Genomic DNA, 12,926 nt, shown 5'->3' with positions numbered 1-12,926 from the left:
ACAACTACTCTAGAGATACTGTTCTATTAGAATCTCAGTTTGGAGGAAATTTTAGAAATGATCTAATTCAATCTTTTTTCTAAAAAAGCAATTTTCTTCTATTTAGTTTATGGAAGTCATTTGATCAATCTCATACATTCATTTTGTAGGATAAATTTAGTTGTATAAAGACTTTTTATGATAAGCAAAATCTACTTTCCTATAATTTCTCCTCAATGGTCCCAGTTTTGGTCTGTGAGATAAAACTGATTGAGTCTATTGCTCCTATGACAAATTTCAGATATCTAAATTCATTGATTTATTCAGTAAGTATGTATTGATTTACTCAGTAAGTATGTATTGCCATTCTTATGGCAGTTAGGGGACCTAGTTCTAATTTTAACTCTCTTCAGAGAGAAACATAAAAGCTCCCTTCTATCTATGGATGAAACATGCTAACTTCTTCAACATGCTACATACAGATTCCAGACCCTTACCACCATTCTGATTACTATGTGTTTTGCCTATGTGCTCAAAGTCTGATGTCCAACAAAAATGATAGTAGTTAAAATATTAGATTCATTACAAAAGTCATGTTATAAGTGACTTTTTTCTTCAAATTTCTATAAAGTTATGATATTTTTAAAATTTAAAAATATATGTTGAAAGTGCTATATTCAAACACAATGCAGTACTTTATCCTGTGGTAAGAGTAAAGTGTTTCATTTTACTTCTATTATAAATCTTTTTGGGAAAACAGGAGGTCGTAAACACATATTATATACTATATAAATTATGTAAATTTCAAGGAAACCACTTCCATTAAGATTATCAAATTTATGTCAACAAAATATAATAAGGGTGGAGCCACACAGCATATCCTCCACATGAAAATTTAATATAAAGATTAGTCATTCATTATTTTTTCATTTACTCAGCATCCCTTATGCATCGGGTAGTTTAGGTATGAGGGTAGTACTGGTGGGATGGCAGCAAAGAATTAAAGATTTATCTGCCTTGTTTGAGTTTCAATGGGACAGATTTTAGATCCAAACAGGAAAGTTTTCTATAGCTTAAAAAGGAACCAACTGCTTCTAGTATATCATTATTTAAATAAGTTAACTGACCCGTTGTCAAGGATAGGGTAGGGGACACATGTACTGTGTGAGAGGTCCCTGCCAGCTCCCAAATTCCTTAATTTTTGTGAAGCAAGTTATTTCCAAGCTGCCTTCCAGATCTAGACAGGTGCTCCCTCTCCCACAGAAGGAGGCTGTACTGCAGGGTTTGCCCCACTACCAGGCAGACATATTCAGAGTCTAAGGCCTGCCTGTTAGGGTGACCCCAAATCTGTCCAGATGACTTATATCTCAGGACACACTAAAGCCTTAGTATGTTAGGATACTTACTTGCCTTTGAAAAGAATTTTTCTAATCCTCTCCTAATACAGATTGATTTTATAAAGGGAGCATTCCTTCTAGAGGATTACTTAAATTGTAATTATCTGGAGGCCTTCATGGCAAAGCAAAAGGAGAAAAGGGCTTGAGTTAAAATTAAAAGCGGTAGGGAAAAATCAAACACGAAAACGTAAGTGTAAAATAAGGTAACAGAAATACATTACATTACATTATTAATAATAAAGAGGTAGGAAATATGTAAACTCTCAATCACTGCTGGTGGGTGCAACTATTGAGGGGAATAATAGGTCAAATTCACTGAAACTTTAGCCAGAAGGACTCCCCCAGGATTGGCATCTCTTGCTCCATGTGCAGCCACATTTTCATGCAGTGTGAAATTAACAACGTGGATAAAAATCTCATCACAAGGAAAAAAAGAAAATTTAATTCTAGAAATTTACTTAAAGAAATAATTAGATATGTGAAAAGAATTTGTTCAAGGATACGGATCACAGCATGCTTATAATAAGGAAATACTGGAGATACTCTGCTTGTTCAACAATAATGAATTAAACACTGTACAATGATACAAGGAAATAATACACAAATATTAAACGTGTATATCTACTCACATGAAAAGTTGTTTGTGACATACTGTTAAATGAAAAAAGTACCTTATCAAATATATATGCTATATACTATATATAGTATGCTTAAATATATGCTTATATAATATATATTATGATCTATGTATGTGTCCTTAATATGACTTTTTAAAAGTCTTGAAAGATATACAAAAATGTTCATCTTTCGGTAAAAGAGGTACATGTAATTTTTCATTTATTCCTATATCCAAGTTTTCGAAAATAAACACATATTATTTAAAATGTATTTTTTGAAAAGGTAGGAAAGAAGGCTATCTATTCTGAGGCGAGGACGAGAGAGGCAAATAGGAAGGCAAGTCCTACCAATGGATCTACAGAAAGAATAGGAAATTATTCATGGATAAAAAACATTATAGGGGACCCAAGCATCTCCAGTATTACAATTAGGGGCTAAAAAGCTTAAAATGCAAAAGTTGTTAATAATTTATTGCAACTTATGTCTATTAAAATATACTGTCATGCCCACATTGGATCCTTCCTGATATTGAGGTAGGTTTAAAAAAGGTTTAAAAGAGGTAGGTTTAAAAAAGGACAAAAAGGCACAGGGCACCTAGAAAAGAGGGTGCATGTATGTGAGGGGTAACACATTGGTTCACAAGACATCCTTCTCAAGCTGTGACAAATTAGACATAGGCAAACAGAAGTAACCAGCTAATGCTACAGAAGGTAGGCTATTCTACTGCCTGAAAGAATTAGCATTTTGTTTATTTTAACTTAGAATAGCATTACCAAATCTAGTCTATGGGACTCAGCTATCTTAGGTAACAGTAAGTCTAAAGTTCCAACAAAATGAGCACAAGAGAAGGCACATCAGGAAGGGTGTCTAACAACCAAGAAAAAAAAGTTTCTCTTTTTACTTATTAACATTGTAGGGTGGCTATGAGCTATTGATAAGTTCATCTCCACAGTAAAAGCAAGTCAAGCCTGGGCTCCAATTTGGAAGTTTTAAGGGTAAGAGTAACGACCAGGTGGGTAACCAGGAAATAGTACTTCTGAAAGTTGGTGCTGAGACCTGAAGCTTATATGCATATTCAAATCAATCCCAAAAACTCCTCACCTCTCAGCAGAGGGGTAAGGCTGCCAAGTCTCATCTGACCATCTGCCCATAATTTGCTTACAGCTTATTATGTGCTAGACAATGTGTTAAGGGCTATGTATACAGCAGTGAATTTAAAGATGTAGTCCCGAGGCAGTTTGGTATAGTGGAAAGAACAGAGATTATAGAGTCAGAAGATATGGATTCATGTCTTCACAGTGCCACCTACTATCTGTAAGATCTAGAGCAAATATCATACAACTTATGATACAACATAATATATAACATACAACTTATGATACACGCAAATATCATACAACTTCTTCTTGGGTAAACTAGAGATGATAATACATCTGTCCCACCTACTTCATAGGATTATTGTGAGAAACAAGTAATATACTGATTATGAAAGAGCTAAACAAACATTAGTCACTCATTCATTTTAATCCAATTCCATTTTTATAAAAATGTTAGAAGGTGGGGGTCTATATGACTCATGGGCCCAAACACCTCCAAGGATAGACTGGGCTATCAGCCTGGCTTCCCACATCATCTTCTCAAAATCTCAGTGGGAGATTATGACATTTAACAGACATGGTTACACTAGACATAAATTCATCTTGCCTTTTTCAAAGAGTTATCTACACTCTCTAACTTAAATAGTACTTCACATAATTGAAAAGCAATAGCCTTCTACTAACATTCAAACATGTACAAATACTCAAAATAGTCCGATGCAGCCAAGAAAAAGTGCCTGTTCCAATTTATCTGATCTAGGACTAAGTTCTCAAATTGAAAACAAAGCCCTGAAAACACAAGTATCACTTGTTTATAAGTTAATAAATATCACATGTTTCTCTTCCTGTGTATTTGGTCTGAAACCACAATTTTAAGCTAAGAGTGAAACTTTTATAAATTCTGAAGGGAAAACTAGAATAAGAAATCTAAGTCCATCTGCATTCTATCCCATTGTCTTCATCAAAAACACTGGAAATGATGGTTAAAGTGAAAATACTGAACCTATGAAAATAAAAATAATACTAGATACATTATAAGCCTAAGGCAGAGGTTGTATCTAAAAGTCAATTTTGGAACTAGAATTTATATACCTGCACCAGTGATGGCACTGTTTTATGTCTATTTTCACAACGTTGAAAATATTTAAGACTTTTATAGTTTTCAGAACATTTCTATGAAAGTAGAAAGGCGTTTTTAAATTATTTGCCTCTAACCATGATCCAGGGCTTCACATCCACCATCAGAACCATGGTCTTTTTCCAGGCAGTCGTAACATAAGCCTACTTCTACACAGTAAGAATAATAAATACAAAATAAGAGTTTAACCAGATGATTTGCAAAACAGTAAACATCCATAACAGAACACTTCATCCTAATAAAACATGTTTTATTTTCAGAGTAACCTTTCACAATATTTAACATAATATCTAATTAAATAACTTTTAATAAGATATCCACTAGCTTAATAAAAAGCATAATTTTAAATAAGATTCTTATTTCCCGCTGTTAACCTATTTTTGCAAGTTATTCACTCTCCCTCACCCTAACATGACAACCCAACAGTCTCTTATGTCAGATTACCAGGACACAGAAAGGATAGTATATTCACACAAACTGTGTTAGAATCCCCAAAAAAAAAAAAAAGAAGAAGAAGTGGGTGATGTTTTCATATCAAATGTCAGAGAAAGTACAAGCAGAATATACATCCATCCTCTATCACCTTCACATTTGGGGCCATTGGGCATGTCTATTTTATTAGCATTTAAAGATTAGAGAACACCAGTGGGGAAAGATATAGTAGAAGCAGCTACATATCCTTTGCTTGCAAAATCATGCTATTAAAAAATGACACAGAGGGACTTCCCTGGTGGTCCAGTGGTAAAGAATCCGCCTTACAATGCAGGGGACACAGGTTTGATCCCTGGTGAGGGAACTAAATCCCACATGCCGCGGGGCAACTAAGCCCACGTGCCACAACTATTGAGCCCACGCACATCAACTAGAGAGCCTGTGTGCTGCAAACCACAGAGCCCATGCACTCTGGAGCCCATGCGCCACAACTAGAGAGAGAAAACCCGGATGCCACAACTAGACAGAAACCCACGCACTGCAACAAAAATATCCCGTGTGCAGCAACGAAGATCCCACATGCCACAACAAAGACCGGACACAGCCATAAATAAATAAATAAATAATTTTAAAAATGACATAGAAATGGGTAACTTACATACAACTGCTGAACTTAATTAAAATCACAATGACTTGTACCCCTGCACCAGCCAATGAGATGCAATGGTGGCAATGACTGTGTCTCAGTTCTAATTCCTAACCCTAAGCTTACAATTTAGCTGTAGAGATAGGTTCAGGTGATTCAGTAAGAGAGAGAGAGAGTTAAGACATCCTCTGGTTACCCAGATATCCACTTGGCCAACTCCTTAGTCTCTGAGCAAATCTAATCTTCTCAATGTGGTCTACCCTGTCCATCTCAATATAATTCCTCAACCTGCCTTCCCCATCCCACCCTGGCAATCCTGAACCCCTTAACTTGTTCAGTGTTTTCTTCTTTCCACATCTTTAATCACCTTCTAACATATCATACAACTTATTTATTAGGTTTATTGCTTGAGGGCAAGAATCTTTGTCTACATCGTTCACTGGCGTATTCCAAGACCCCAGAACAGTGGCTGGCACATCAGAGGCTCTCTATAAATACTGGTTGAATCTTAAATACTCCTTTCCACCCTGTCATTCCCCGGCTGCATTCCAGTTCCCCATTCATCAATGTGCCTCATCCTAACCATACCCATAGGGGAACAACTGGGGCTGGAAATCAATGGAGGCTCTATTTCAGAGAAGGAGAGAGGGAAAGAGGGAGGAAAAAGAAAGGGAGGGAAGGAGGTTTTAAATTTATCCCCTACCTTGGTCCCCAACAATTCCATCCTAAATTTTTATATTTAATCTTCCTAAATTTTCAATTCCTCCCAAATTCTTTGTCTTGATTGCCTTCTCTGTGAAATTCCTTCTCTAAACTCAGCAACACTCCTGGTCAATTGAGTGATAAGACAATTTTAAAGAATAATAACTGGAAAACTATGATCAGTCTCAATGGAAGAAAAAAAAACAGAAACAGTGGAAAAAACATCTGTGTGTCTCATTTCTTTTCCACTTCATAGCTAAGCTGCTTCAAAAAGTGGTCTACATTTCTCCTATTTCCTTACTCACCATTCAAACCTCAACTCTTCTGCTCTTAATGAACCCTTTCAACTCCTTACTTAAACGACCACTATGTTGCTCACTCCTTCAAAACATTTTCATTGAGCACTTATTATATGCCAGGCACTTAGGCTAGGCTAGCTGATTCAGTGGTAAACACAAGTCCCAGGTCTTGCAGTTTGAGCAGAGAAGGAAGACTGACAGCAACAATGATGAGTGACAAATGGTAAGTATTATGTAAGAAGTCAAACAGCAGACAGATATGACCTTATCTAAAGGACAGAAAAGGCCTCACTGAAAATGCAATGTTTAAAGAGAAATGCAAACAGTAGAAGACAGATGAAAGACAAGAGGAAGACTGTTCTAGTTAAAGGAAATAGTACCTGCAGAAACCTGAAGGACAGAGTAGAGTGCATATAAAGAACCGAAGGAAATTCAGTATGGTTAGTCTCAGGACAGGCAGGGCCTTAGGAGCCATGTCATTCTAAGACTTTATTCTATGAACAAGGAGAATAAAAGGGAATGACACAAAACCTCATTTATATTTTTTGGAAGATGAAAACATTTGCCTTACTAGAGTGGGAGGAAACAAGAATGAACACAGGAAATGATAGAGAAGAGTTCTTGAAACTCTTGATTTCTATGGAAAGAACTTCACCATAACATTCTGTTTCTTCTCAGACACCTTCAATACATTATTTTCTTCTGCCACTACTCTAAGACTACTGCCTTTACTCAGCTCTCCTACAAATGTACTCTCCTGGGTGATCTCACCTATACTACACAGGTACCACCCCATAAAGTGACAATGACTCCCAAACCTGTATCCCCAGTCCAGCTCTCTTAAGGACAGAGCTGAACTTCCTACCATGCACTGGACATAACCACCTATACACTGTCATACATCCAAAACCAAACACAAGATCCAGACCCCACAAATCTGGTAGTTCCTAATTCTGCTGATGGCACCAACGTAGTCACCCAAGGCAGAAATTCTAAATGCCACTGACTACCTGTTTGTCCCTCACTCATCATCAGGTAAATTTGATCATCTAAAGCTATCAGTTCCTTTCATCCCTATAGTTCCAGAAACTTTGTCTAATGAAGCCTCTACACCATGAGAGATTCCCTCCTAAAGTCTTTCTTCAGTTTACAGGAAGAAGTCCAAATTCTTTGCTATGACATACAAGGTCCATTATCTGGTCCTTTTCTGTCAGAAAATAGCTTTTGTTTGCCATCTATGGAATCCCTGCCAGATTTGGTCACACCAAACTTGGAAAGCAGAAGCAGATCCCTCAAGACTCACTATGGTTTCTCAAGCCACCAGGTATTTGCACACCCTATTCCCACAGCCTAAAATTTATTTCCCGCCTTGTCCACCTGGAAATCACCCTGCACTCTTTTAAAATCCAGTCAATGTCCCCTCCGCTTTTAATCTTCCCTGGTTCACATCATAGTTCTCTCTCCTTTCCTCCCTTCCCCAGTCCCCACAAAAAACAGAGTTGGGCATATCTTCCACTTCACTTCTATTCTGGCACTTACCAAATTATGACTGTTTACATGTCTGTTTTCCTGACTACATTATATGTTCCTGTATGTTGATAGTGTACTTTCTCTTTCTCGTGTTTGCATCCCCATACCCTACCATACAGTTGGCACTCAATAAGTATTTCTTGAATAAATGAACGTTTACAGAAGTGTTGTGATGTAACAAGCTTTGTCTCTGTACAATGGGATCCTGGGGTAGGCTTTAAAGTATCAAAAGCCATTCCAGAATTGTGACTTCTGGCTTGGGGAAGAGAGAGGGAGGGCATATATTAAAAAGGGATTCATGGGCTTCCCTGGTGGCGCAGTGGTTGAGAGTCCGCCTGCCGATGCGGGGGACACGGATTCGTGCCCCGGTCCGGGGGGATCCCACATGCCGCGGAGCGGCTGGGCCCCTGAGCCATGGCCGCTGAGCTTGCGCGTCCGGAGCCTGTGCTCCGCGGCGGGAGAGGCCACAGCAGTGGGAGGCCCGCGTACCGCAAAAAAAACAAACAAAAAAAAAAAAACAAAAAAAAGGGATTCATTACAGTGGACCCAGTTCATCCAGCACCCAAAGAACCCACAGAAGTGATATGACTGTGTGCCACAGAAGTGATATGACTGTGTGCCACAGATTTCTACACAAATTATAACATTTAAAATTGTAAAAATTAAAAACAAATATGAAACTCATAACGATTAACTAAATGAGAGTTTGTTCAATGCATCCTTTAAAAATGGTATTTTTGAAGACTATTTAAAGACCAGGGAAAATGATGGCCATTCCAATCAAGTAGAAAAAAGAGATACATCATGATCCCAATTTTATAAAAGCCATGTTTAAACATACTGGTTTAAAAACATTTAGGAAAAAAGCCTGAAATAAACTGTATTAAATTATTAACAGTATTCATCTCTGGTAATTTTCTACCACTAATATCATTTAATAAATATTTATTGAGCATCTATCTCTCTGCTACTGTACAGTGAAAAGCAGGAGACATCTGTTCCTGTCCTCCTGGAGCTAAACATGTCACACTTTTATAATCAATCGGAAAAAGCAATACAGGTTAGAAAAAAATACATGAGATTGCCCACTCTAAATTTATAACCCACAAAAAATAAAAAAAGATTACTAAAACTTCTCTGGAATCTAGATTGGGGACAATTTTGATCTAAATATTTGGATAAAGACCACCCAAATGCCTTGTACTGTTAATTGTGAACCGTATCATGATACTACAACAGTCCAGATCACTATGGACAGAAGGTAGTAGAGGCACTAAATCTGCAGGCTTCCTCTTCCTGTTAGAAGATTTAAAAATTAATGATAATTATAAATAAAATTTGCTCAGTTGAAACTTAATCCTTCATCTTCCACCACATTTCTTTTCTCTTTTGTGTTTCTTTCCCCTCCACTATTTCCTGCTTTCACCCTCAATGATTTACCCTATTTATCTAAAAGAAGCTTTATAGATAAATAGCATTCTTCTTTCTACCAAGGAATAGCCAGTTTAAGATTGAGCTCTGCCCTCTTAAGGAGTCTCAGGGAAGACAGGCGCTTTCAAAGATTCAAAGGGGATCTGTGTTTTTGAAAAACATGAAAATAATTCACAAAAAATCTCAAGGCTGTGGTACTTTTAAAGCTCCAGCTCCATAAGATAAAAAAAGAAGTAGGGATAATATCTGACTAGAACAGCAACTAATTTACCTGCATTATTCTCCACTGTAATTATTTTGCTAGTTTACATCACAGATTGAAATTCTTCTAAAACTTCCTAGGATTTTCAGCTCATCCTAAACACAGTGATAAATAACAAAATTAAGTGCTCTGAGTTAAAAACTTCAGCACTACAGTTTGAATGCTACATGTTTTTAGGCATATTAAGGAGCAAATATAAACTGATAAAATTCTGTAGGACTTCGAATGCTGAAAATGGATATGCTATAAAATAGTTTTCCAGAAATATTTTTCCTGGAGGACTCAAATAATTGAAATTTGTAAAAATATATATACAGGATATCATAATAGGCATTACAGGAATATATAGAATATTAAATGCTAACTTAGTGTTGTATATGCCCAGATATGCCCAGTAAGTATAAAGTATAAGGTATATGCCCAGAGAATTAGGGGACAGAAAGACTGACAGCCACTCATTCATTCATTCATTCCTTCCTCAAATGTTCAGAAAGTACTTACTCTGTGCCAGGCATAATTCTAGGAACTATCAGAGATAGAGCAGTGAATAAAAGAGATAAAATTCCTGTCCTCAGAGAGTATGTTAGTGGATTGAGATAGATAATAAACAAGAAAAAATAAGTAAAAAGGTGGGATGAATTGGGAGATTAGGTTTGACATAAATACACTACCATGTGTAAAACAGACAGCTAGTGGGAACCTGCCATAGAGCACAGGGAGCTCAGCTTGGTGCTCTGTGATGACCTAGATGGGTGGGATGAGTGGGGGGGAGGGAGGTCCAAGAGGGAGGGGATATATGTACACATATGGCTGATTGACTTCATTGTACAGCAGAAACCAACACAACATTGTAAAGCAATTATACTCCAGTAAAATTTTTTTAAAATGACATTAGATGGTGATAAGTGCAAAGATAAAAGAAGTAGGAAAAAAAGACTGAGAGGATATAAAAGCAAGGAGGGAAGGGAGCAAGCCATGTGGCTGAGTAAAAACATTCTGAGCAGAGGCAATAGCCAGAACAAAGGCCCAAAAGTAGGAAGATGGCAACACTGGCCTGCTTGCTCTTCCTTATGTTTAAGGAAGAGCAAGCAGGCCAGTGTTGCTAGAAGAGAATGAAGGAGGGTGAAGAGTAATAAATGAGGTTGGAGAGATAAGGGGGAGGGGCTGGGGCCTCCTGGAGGCTTTGAGTAAGGTAGGATGTAACAGTTGGAAATGGGGGTGGGAGGTAATTCCAGGTAATTAGAACAAAGGAAAAGACAAAGAACCAGGGTTTTGAGGATATTTAGGAATTAGAGGCTGGCTTGGTGTGGAATGAGGATACACATAAAGTGAGGGAGCATGAATATGAGGGAAGGGGATCATTTGTGGGGAGGGTGTTTGAAAGTGGTGTATGATAAATATTGTCTTGATCCTCTGTTTAGGAGCTGTTGAAGAGAGAGATAGCGCAGGGAGGCACCAGGGTAAAAGCCGAGCATTAGCTGTCCCTTTAATATAACCCTTTGCTTTCCCTGGCAAGGATAAAATCCTGCTCCAGACAGTTGCTTTAGTTGTTATATTTATAAAGAAAAAAGGTGAAGACCTTGGGAGTTTTGTGGGGAAAATATTTTAAATTTTTGGGTAGTAGGGAGGAGAGAAAATATACAAGAATTGGAATTCAGATTATTGTATTATTAACATGAACTGAATTAATTACCAACTGTGTGACTAACATGAACTAGTGTAATACACAGTGAATCATAAGATGAAGGTGACTAAAAAGTGGGACTGAGAAGGCAAATAGGAATTTCAATTGTTTAAAAAGCATTCCACAACATGTCTAATCCATGAATAAACAGTTAAGAGTTAACTACCCCTAATTCTATATAAAGAAGAGGATTCTATTATAATTATCTACTTTGAATTAAAATTATTCACAAGGCAAAAGCTGGAACTGTCCTCCCAATTCAACATCTCATACAGAACAGTACCTAGTACAGAAGATTCAAATGGTTGTTTAAAGAATAAAAAGCCTACCCATTACATTTCATCTCAATAGAATCAAACAGTGCTAGAACTGTCATAACACAACCTCAAATTGTTACTATTAATAGGGAGGATATTACACAAAAACAGAAAAGTTAGGAAGAAGGGATGTTTTTTCTTCCATATTACCATATTACCTGTAAAAAACAACATACCCTAAAGGCTTCTACTGGTTAATTACCCATATGACACAAAGCCATTTCAGGTATATGAAGGAGTGCTGTTTGGAATAATGGGATACCTAACATCATTAAATCCAATAAACAAAGCTGTTCCGAATCAAAGGAAATTTCCCTTGATATACCCATGTGAGTTGCATTAGTGCTCCCTTTCTGGAACAGAGAACAAAAAGCATAAGGCAATCTAAAACAATCTTTCCTCTTCATCCTTCAAGAACTCAGTGGATTTAGGGACCTGGGTTTGCTTCTCTATGATGTTTTTTTTAAATCTCAAATTAAGAGGAACTCATCCTCATCATTTGTCTCAAATAAAGCAAACGAGTATAATAAAAATACAGCAGCTCTTAACCACTCTTGGTCATGGTATGTTATAAATCCCAAAGAGAGGAACTGCTAAAGTAGAAAAAGAATCATCAAGCGGATACAAATAATGAAACTTCTGCCGGGAAAAGCATCGTTCTTCACTGGGTAATGTTTGTGCACAAGTCACTCTGACCCAGTATTAGACTTAAAATTGAGAGACAGGGTTTCATAGGGCTTTTTAAACCAAGATTATCCATGAAAAAGTTTTTTATGCAAATGTCGGAATGTCAACATACTTTCTTGTCTACTGTTTTCCAGGAAGCATTTTTCCATGCTAAGACAAGAACATCCTCAAGGGCAACTCCATAAGCGGATTCGAACTCCCTTGGATACTATAAATAAGCGTTAAAAACCCTTTATACCACAAAAAAGTACTACGGTAGTTTGCAAAGGTGTGTTTAGTTCTGCTTGTTGGAGCGATTAGAGCAAGCAGTGAATAAAAGGTGCCCTGAATCGAGTACACTGAACCCGGCCGCGGCATCTCCAAGATGCAACAATAAAAGCATCCTCCCCCCTCCTCATACTTCCCCAGAAAGTGGCCCTATACCCGGGAGCCAGCGGGCCGCAGGGAGAGAGCCCGGCCTGCCTCACCTTATAGACGTCCCCGTAGGTGCCGCTGCCGACCCTCTGAACGAGCTCGTAGTCATGCTGCGGGTTCCGCCTCAGGATGTCCGCGCCAGGCCGCAGAGGGGCCTCCATCTTCGCTCAGGGCCCGGCTCCCGCCGGCTCTGCCCGCGGCGCCCCGATTCCCGCTAACAAGGACGAGCGGCGCCGCTTCCCAACATGGAGCCTCTGCCCGCAGCTCCGCCTGCACGAGGAACGAGCAGAGGC

The 12,926-nt window shown here is 38.0% G+C and overlaps 1 protein-coding gene across 1 annotated transcript in view; it reads right to left on the bottom strand.

Moving 5' to 3' along the window:
* MAP4K5 (mitogen-activated protein kinase kinase kinase kinase 5) overlaps nt 1-12,926 on the bottom strand; it is a 137,992-nt gene that overhangs the window by 124,744 nt on the left and 322 nt on the right. The window contains exon 2 of the mRNA XM_082832394.1: nt 12,687-12,903. Coding sequence (XP_082688520.1) covers nt 12,687-12,794 — 108 coding nt within the window. The 5' untranslated portion in view covers nt 12,795-12,903. The remainder of the gene's footprint in view (nt 1-12,686; nt 12,904-12,926) is intronic.

This window comes from Leucopleurus acutus, assembly GCF_964270905.1.
Source record: "Leucopleurus acutus genome assembly, chromosome: 1".
Lineage (NCBI taxonomy): Eukaryota > Metazoa > Chordata > Mammalia > Artiodactyla > Delphinidae > Leucopleurus > Leucopleurus acutus.
This window is presented reverse-complemented; position numbering and strand designations above follow the sequence as displayed.